The sequence below is a fragment of the Triticum dicoccoides genome, chromosome 5A, assembly GCF_002162155.2.
Source record: "Triticum dicoccoides isolate Atlit2015 ecotype Zavitan chromosome 5A, WEW_v2.0, whole genome shotgun sequence".
NCBI classification, from domain to species: domain Eukaryota; kingdom Viridiplantae; phylum Streptophyta; class Magnoliopsida; order Poales; family Poaceae; genus Triticum; species Triticum dicoccoides.
This window is the reverse complement of record NC_041388.1, coordinates 418,214,991-418,223,986: the sequence shown is the minus strand read 5'-3', so window position 1 is coordinate 418,223,986 and position 8,996 is coordinate 418,214,991. Positions and strand designations below refer to the sequence as shown.

The following is an 8,996-nucleotide window of genomic DNA, read 5'->3' as shown; positions in this document are numbered from 1 at the left end:
ACGGGGTTCGTAAATCGTGGAAATCACTCTAGGACACCCTAAACTAATTAATACTCTAAGAAACGGGCCAATATCGACCCAAACTGTGATTGTTGATGACCTACACTTAAGCGCACCTTGGGGTTCAACAACCATGGAAATCGCTTTGGGACCCCTAAATGATGAGTAATAGTCCTTGAATCGTATCAGAATTGGCCAAAACTGTGAGTGTTAACGATAGAGACGCAACCGCACCCAGGGGATTGTAAATCGTGAAAATCGCTCTAGCACACCAAAACGGTGAGTAATAATGCACGAAACGGACCAGCAATTTGCCAAAATTATGAGTGTCATTGACCGACAAGTAAACTCACCGCGGGGTTCGTAAATCGTGGAAATCACTCCGGGAGCCCCAAAACTAAGTAGTATTCTAAGAAATGTGCCAGAATCGGCCAAAACAGCGAGTGTTGATGACCGACACGTAAATGCACCCTACGGTTCGTTAACCGTGGAAATCACTCTGGGGCCCCAAAACAGTGAGTAATAGTCCATGAAACGGGCCAGAATCAGCCAAAATTGTGAGTGTTGATGACTGACACGTAAGTGCACCTTGGGGTTCAACAACCATGGAAATCACTTCAAGACCAGAAAACGGTGACTAATAGTCCACAAAACGTGTTAGAATTGGCCGAAACTGTGAGTGTTGATAACCGACACGTAAGCGCACCCGGGGGTTCGTTAATCGTGGAAATCACTCCGGGCCCCAAAACAGTGAGTAATAGTCCACGAAACGGGCCAGAATTGGCCAAAACTACTAGTATTAATGACCGACATGTAAACGCACCCCGCGGTTCGTTAATCGTGGAAATCACTCCGGGGCCCCAAAACAGTGAGTGTTGATGACCGACACGTCAACGCACCTTGGGGTTCAATAACAATGGAAATCAATTCAGGACCCCTAAATGGTGAGTAATAGCCCACGAATCGCGTCAGAATTGGCCAAAACTGTGAGTGTTGACGACAGACACGCAAACACACTCCGGGGATTGTCAATTGTGGAAATCGCACTGGGACGCCAAAATGGTGAGTAATAGTGCACGAAACGGACGAGAATTGGCCAAAATTGTGAGTGCTAATGACCGACACGTAAACGCACCCCGGAGTTCGTCAATCGTGGAAATCACTCCAGGACCCCAAAACTAAGTAATAATGCAAGAAATGAGCCAAAATCGGCCCAAAGTGCGCTTGTTGATGATCGACACATAAGTGCACCATGGGGTTAAACAACCGTGGAACTCACTTTGGGGCCCCGAAACGGTGAGTAATAGTCCACGAAACGGGCCAGAATCGGCCAAAACTGTGAGTGTTGATGTCGGACACGTAAACGCACCTTAGGGTTCAATCACAATGGAATCGCTTCGGGGCCCCAAAACAGTAAGTAATAGTCCATGAAACGGGCCAGAATCAGCCAAAACTGTGAATGTTGATGACTGACATGTGAGCACGCCTTGGGGTTCAACAACTATGGAAATCACTTCAGGACCAGAAAACGGTGACTAATAGTCCACAAAACGCGTTAGACTTGGCCGAAACTATGAGTGTTCATAACCGACACGTAAGCGCACCCGGGGGTTCGTTGATCGTCCAAAACACTCCGGGGCCCCAAAACTACTAGTATTGATGACCAGCATGTAAACGCACCCCGCGGTTCGTTAATCGTGGAAATCACTCTGGGCCCCAAAACAGTGAGTGTTGATGACCGACACGTCAACGCACCTTGGGTTCAACAACTATGGAAATCGCTTCGGGACCCCTAAATGGTGAGTAATAGCCCATGAATAGTGTCAGAATTGGGCAAAACTGTGAGTGTTGATGACAGACACGCAAACGCACTCCGGGGATTGTCAATCGTGGAAATCGCTCTGGGACGCAAAAACGGTGAGTAATAGTGCACGAAACGGACGAGAATTGGCCAAAATTGTGAGTGTTTATGACCGACACGTAAACGCACCGCGTAGTTCGTCAATCGTGGAAATCACCGCGGGACCCCAAAACTAAGTAATAATGCAAGAAATGGGCCAAAATCGGCCCAAAGTGCGCTTGTTGATGATCGACACGTAAGCAGGGTTAAACAACCGTGGAACTCACTTTGGCGCCCCAAAACGGTGAGTAATATTCCATAAAACGGGCCAGAATCGGCCAAAACTGTGAGTGCTGATGACCGACACGTAAACGCACCTTAGGGTTCAACCACTATGGAATCGCTTCGGGACCCCTAAATGATGAGTAATAGTCCACGAATCGCGTCAGAATTGGCCAAAACTGTGAGTGTTGACGACGGAGATGCAAACGCACCCCGGGAATTGTAAATCATGGAAATCACTCTGGGCCGCCAAAACGGTGAGTAATAGTGCACGAAACGGACTAGAAATTGGCCAAAATTATGAGTTTCATTGACCGACACGTAAATGCACCACGGGGTTCGTAAATCGTGGAAATCACTCCGGGACACCCAAAACTAAGTAGTACTCTAAGAAACGGGCCAGAATCGGCCAAAACTGCGAGTGTTGATGACCGACACGTAAATGCACCCTGCGGTTTGTTAACCGTGGAAATCACTACGGGGCCCCAAAACAGTGAGTAATAGTCCATGAAACGGGCCAGAATCAACCAAAACTATGAGTGTTTATCACTGAGACGTAAGCGCGCCTTGGGGTTCAACAACTATGGAAATCACTTCAAGACCAGAAAAATGGTGACTATTAGTCCAAAAAACGCGTTAGAATTGGCCAAAACTTTGAGTGTTGATAACCGACACGTAAGCGCACCCGGGGGTTCATTAATCGTGGAAATCATTTCAGGGCACCAAAACAGTGAGTAACAAGTCCACAAAACAGACCAGGATTGGCCAAAACTACTTGTATTGATGGCCGGCATGTAAACGCACCCTATCGGGTGGTAGGTGCGACATATGCCAATGGATGGCTTATCATTGTGGGAGCCAGTAAGACATCGCCGGTTCCTGGAAATGGGATGAGGCAAAGACATGCACGCTGGTGGATCTTACCCAGGTTGGGGTCTCTCCGTGGAGATAATACCCCTACTCCTGCTCTGCGGGGTCTCCGCATGATCACTAGATCGATAAGAAGCTACAAGAGGCTCCTTGAGCTGTTTGGTGTGAGGAGGAAGAAGGGCAAGGCTAGCTCTCTTCTCTCCTTATAGTAGTGTCTAAGACTATTTGAGATCAACCCTTTGCATGGGTGACCTGGGGGGTTTATATAGGCCTACCCCCGGGGGTACAACGGTAATCCGGCTAGGCACGGGCCCTAGCCGTCAGTTTCTATGGACGCCGGCTTCTCTGCCGGCCGCTGGGGCCCGCCGACTGGTGGGTCCCGCTGGCTGCCGGCTCATTGGACGACAGGCGGCCCCACCGCTTGGGGGTCTTGTCGGGGGCTGGTTACTGTTGCCTTGCCTCTGATGACGAGGGCTTTGTCGAGGTAAGCATGGGTACAGTGCCACCGCCTTGCGGGCTCTCACTGTAGCCTTACCTCATCTTGTCTCCTTAATGGTGGGCGCGCCCCGAGGAGGGGGGCAAGCCGACCATGCCCTAGGCCGGCTGGGGGAGGCAAGGCCGACTTCGGGCATCTCTCTGACCGAAGGGGCCCGCCGCCTGCGGGCCGTACTAGCAGCCCGTCGTGGGGGTGTCATGACCAGCATGGCAACAGTGCCACGCCGGACGGGTGATGGCTGCCCCGTATGGCGTACTGTAGCCAAGCATGCTCCGAGATTCGGGGGTGGCAAGCTTTACTGTTGCCATGCCCTGTCCCCTCATCGTTACGGGGGTGCAGACTTTGAGGACACGGCCCTGGCCGCTCGCCAGGGGCGGACCTCTTGGAGTCGATCTTCTTGGGCCGGCTTCTTGGAGTCGGTCCTTTCGTGGCCTCCTTCTTGGAGTTGGCCCTATCGTGGCGTCCTCCAAGAGAGTTTAGGGCTGGGCCGCCTTCCGGTAGTCGGCTGGTGAGGCAGCCATCCGGAGGAAGGCGGCCCCGCGTCTTGGGTGCTCCAAGGCTTGATCAGCCTGTTGTTTTTTCATAGGGCCAAAGGGAGCCGGCTAGGCTACCAGTGGTCATTTAGTCTGACAATAGTCCCCGAAGCTGGTTGGGCTTCATGGCTGAAAGGAGAATGAGAAGCTCAGCCAGCTTCCTATCCCGAAGATCCGGTAGCTAGGAGCCAACTTCACTTATGCATGCCTTCTCGGCGAAGTTTCTTCGAAATCTGAAGGCGGGAACCAGCTGGCTCGCTGGCCAGGCTGCGGGCTGGCTGCCCACCGCCCACGCGCCACACGGCACCCTTCGGCTGGAAGGGCCTGCTAACCCATGCGCATGATGGGACGCTGCTGTAGACCGGTGCCCGCCAATTCCACACCTCGGCACGGGCGCGGATCTTTTGCGACCCGAACCAACTGCACGTCTTCCGGTGGCGGTTACCACTCGCCGTAAAGGCGTAATAATCGCGGGACGTGGGGGAGTGGGCGCAGTTAATCCCACGCCCACCACGCCTTGCCTCCTCGGCTTCGCCGCGCGTGGGCTATAAGTAGGGGGAGGAGGGGGAGCGGCAGTCGCTTGCACGCTCGCCCTCGCTCCGCCATTCCCTTCTTCTTCTTCCTCTCTGTCGCCGCAGCGGCTCTCCACCGCGCCACCTTTCCGCCATTCTTCTTGGCATGCTGCAGTCTTACTGCTCCCGAACTGCGCGCTCTCCGCCGTCGCGCGTTCCATCGCCTTCCCATCCCCATGGCTCCAACGTTGAGCTCCTGGGACGGTTCCAACGTCCGTGAAGACCACATCGACTTTCTCCGCAAGAGGTGGCAGTTGCCGGGTAGGGATCACATGCGGGTCCGTCTTGTGCTGGAGAGGGAGATTTCGCGACGCCGGAGGAGGGCGAGCGGGTAATCTTCTACTCGCACTGCCTGTACGGCGTCGGCCAGCCTGCGAGCGGCTTCTTCCGCTCATTTCTCGAGTTTTATAATCTCCAGGCGCACCACCTTACTCCAAACACGGTGGTGCTGTTGTCGGCCTTCGTCACTCTGTGCGAAGGCTTCCTCGGCATCCTCCCCACCATCGAACTTTGGGGGGAGTTCTTCCAGTCCAAGCTCGGTACTGTCGTCGCGGGCGTGCCGGCTCCATGTGGCGCCTTCATCGCCATACGGAGATCGACAGCCGACAACCCATTCCCGCCCATCGCGTTGATCCAGTCGTTGAACCTTTAACAGCAATCTTACTTTTATGTGAAGAATGTCGTGTCGCAGGGCGACTATGTCAATCTGCCGGCTTATGTAGCCGGCCCGCCGGCTGGGAGACAGCCCTTGTTGTCCTATCGGGCCAGGTCGTTGACGCCGGCTGGGGCTGGCGCCATCGCCCGACTTCGGGTGCTGATCCAGTCGAAGGGCCTGACTGGGCCCGACCTGATAGCCGCCTTCGTGGAGCGCCAGGTGCTCCCGCTCCAGGGCCGCCCTCATCTGATCTACCAGATGAGCGGCCGCTTCGACCCAAGCCGGCTAAGCACCAAGGAGATGCCTCACGATGAGGTGTCTTACATGGTGAACTACATCGCCAACTTCAAGCTTACCGAGTAGTGGCGGTACGGGAAGGAGTCGTATTCTCGCGCCAACCCCCTGCCTATGGTAAGCCTTCCTTCTTTTCTTCTTCTCTTGTTACCGAGTTCTCTCAGGCCGGCTTCAGACCAGTCGGCTTGTTTTTAATCAGAACCCCCTCCTTCATCCATCGGCCAAAACCGTGGGGGCGGAACGCGTGTTCGCCCCCGACCGTACGACGGACGACCTGGATGACCCTGTCTTGGGGGCAGCCGCCTTAGACGACAACGCCGTAGGGGGAGGTGGCGAGGTAGGCGGCTCCGGGTTCACCGCCGGTTTCAAGGACTAGCCGGATGATGATGAAGCCGAACCTATTCCGCGCGCCCAGCCGGCATCCGACCATCAAGGCGCGGGCCCATCTGGCGGGCCGGCTGCTCGGGGCGGCGCACAGAAACGCCGGGCGTCGCCGACTATCTTCGTCGGTCGGCCGAACAAGCCCAAGGGTTCCGTGGCGGCGACCAAGCGAGGCGAGGCGGCCGCGAAGGCGACCCGCTTCCGCAAGGTGGTGAAGCAGCTACACGCAGTTTCGGTGTAAGTTTTAATTCTCGCACGCCTTTCTTTCTTCTCTTCAGTCGGCATTCTTCTAAGCCTTTTCTTGTCTTATCAACTAGGGCTCCGCTCCCTCTTGAGCGGACTACAGCTGCCTCTATAGTCGGAGGGGCGGGAGGATCTGCAAGTTCCCGCTGCGTGGACCCCCGTGCCGAGCTCCAAGCGGCGACGGAGCGGAACGCGCGGGAGGTGCGGGAGGAGCGGGAGATGGAGGAGCAGAGGGCAGCCGCAGCCAAGGCGGCTCAGGAGACGACGAGGGAGTCGGCTAAGGCGCCGGCCTACGTGGTGGCCGAGTCTCAGGTGGAGGCCGCGGCCACAGAAAGGGCAGCGGAGGCCCTGCGTAGCCAGCCTCCACAACTCGTCATCCCGGTGCCCCTGCCAGAGGAAGCCGGCCGCGACCAGCTGGCGATGGAGAGGGAGGGGGGCAACATAGTCGTCCCAAAGGGAGAGGCGACACTACCACCGTCGGCCGAAATAGGCCAAGGCGGCCAGCCTGAGGCGTCACGTGAGTAGCCAGCTGGAGGCGAGCCAACTGTGAGGGCGGACCTTGTGGTCCTGTCGCCCACTCGTCGGCGTGCAGGGAGAGCGACTTTAGAGCCGGACCCGCAGAGGGCCGCGTGCTCCAGCTCATTGACCCATGACCTGGAGACGGCCAGCGTCAGCTCGCCAGGGTGGACGCCGGGCGGTGGGACGGTCGTTCTGAATGTGGCAGCGCAGGATGTCCGGGGCCGGCTTCAGTCTCAGGCCACCGCGCTGAAGAAGTATACCCAAGAGTTCCTTGCAATGCGGTCGGCCATTCGGGTGAGTCTTCGCTCTTGATTTCATCCGTGGGGGCGCGCCAGCGCACCCACTGGGTGTAGTCCCCGAGTTCCAAGTCGGCTGTTGAGCAGGCGGCTTGGAACTTCTCAAAAGACTTTGGTTTAATGATTTTCTCTTGTTCGCACCTTCATCCTATTCGCAGGATTATCACAACCTCCATGTTGCTACCTTCAGCTCCCAGGCCCGGGAGATGAATCAGAAGACCGCCGATCTGACAGAGAATCGGAGTGAGTGATTTTGTTTTTTATCTCATGTGGGGGCGCGCCAGCGCACTCACTAGGTGTAGTCCCCGAGATTCAGGCCGACTGCGAGCAGCTGGGTCGAACCTTCTTGACGACTTGTTCCTTAATTTCTTCTTCTCCATATCGGCAGGAGCCAATGCCGACTTGAGGGAGCAGCTAGGTGTGGCCCAGACTGCCCTTCGCGCCAGGGAGGGCGAGCTCAATGCCTTGGCTCAGGAATGTGATCGCCTGGCCAAGAAACTGGCCGACCAGGAGGAGAACTACAAGGCGGCCCTGAAGACGGCGCAGGATAGTGAGGTCGCCCTCAAAGCCGAGTATGTGACCGAGGCAGCGAGCTGGGCCGAGGCGAGGCAGGCACTGAGTGAAGGCTACGGCCGGGTTGAAGATTTGATTGACGGGTGGCCGCCCTCTTCTTCGCTCCTTTGCTCATTCTTGTAATCTGGTTTATCTTCTGATTTGCTTTATTTCTATCTTCTTTGAGAAGAATACTTCCCCAGTTAGTCCGTCGCTGCCAACCAAGCAATCGAAGCTCACCGTGAGGCTCGGCGGCAGGCTGGGGTTGAGATCACACCGGACGCCAACCGATCGCTTGAGGAGCAGCTTCTGGCGATCGAAGCCTGCCTTCAGCCGGCCTATCGCATGCTCCGCCGTCTTCAGCGTGCCGGAGCGCAGGTGCTGGCCGCCCTCTGGCCCGGTGAGGTGATTCTCCGCACCCCCAGCCGGACCGCCGACTGGATGGAGGTAGCAGTCGGCCGCTTCGAGGCCTGGAAGGCTTCAGCAGCTCGGTCCGGCGCTCGGCGGGCGCTAGAGGTCGCCCGGGTTTGGTATCATGGGATGAATTTGGACCAGCTGCGCACCTGGCGGCAGGAGGCTAACGAGGAGCTGGAGACGGTGCAGCCGGCTATCATCCAGCGTGCCTCGGTGATTGCTAACTTCACCGACACCAGCGCCTTTGCTCCTGAGGTAAACAAGGACGGCGTCGCTTAGCCGGAGGAATGGTTCAGGCTGAACCCAGCAGACGATGAAGACTCGGCGGAGGAGATCGACTCCAGCGATGAGGGCGAAGAGGAGGAGGAGGAAGATGGCAAAGACATCGTGCCGGATGGTGAAGCAGCCAGCCAGCTTCAGCCTGATCGTGCCTCCAGCAACGAGGCGTGTGCGAATGCACCACCTGCCGCAGGTGACGGTCAAGAAGAGACTCGCCAACCGGCCACTCCTCCAACCAACACTGCCGTCTCCACCGACCTGCCCGACGCCCCAGTTGCTCCCCTGGCCTGACTCGTCATCTTTACTTTCCTGCTCGTTACTCCTTGAACAACTTTTTATTAAATTTGCACAGTTACACCCACTGGGGGTGTATTCAAACTATGTCGAATGCCGGTCTTTCAAAGGCCTTTTGTGTAAATATAATTATGCATGTGCTGGGCTTCCATTCCTACTTGCTTTTCATCTTTTGGATGTTTTCCTCTGCCGCCCTCCCTTGGTCGCCGCCTTCCCAGCCGGACAGCTGCTCTACAGTCTGTGACCGGGTAAGGGATTGTCCGTCTGGGAGGACGAGTACTTGAGCTTTCTTAGATTCTAGCAGAGTAAGGAGGGAAGCCGGCCAGCCGGCTGCTCTGACAGCCAGTTGGCGGGGGGGGGGGGAGCCGGCTTGGGTTATATAAGTTCGCTAATCCTTAGCCGTTTTTCATGTGGGCATCCTTTCCTCCCTTTGGCTCTTGCCAACCGGACAGCCGATTCTTCAAGCTGCGACTTTC

At 56.3% G+C, this 8,996-nt stretch overlaps 1 protein-coding gene across 1 annotated transcript in view; it reads left to right on the top strand.

Moving 5' to 3' along the window:
* The first annotated feature begins 6,385 nt into the window (after nucleotides 1-6,385).
* The window catches only part of LOC119299644 (proline-rich protein 36-like), a 107,755-nt gene continuing 105,144 nt past the window's right edge, over nucleotides 6,386-8,996 (top strand). The window contains exons 1-3 of the mRNA XM_037576815.1: nucleotides 6,386-6,683; nucleotides 6,759-6,979; nucleotides 7,140-7,224. Of these exons, the coding sequence (XP_037432712.1) occupies nucleotides 6,386-6,683; nucleotides 6,759-6,979; nucleotides 7,140-7,224 (604 nt within the window). The remainder of the gene's footprint in view (nucleotides 6,684-6,758; nucleotides 6,980-7,139; nucleotides 7,225-8,996) is intronic.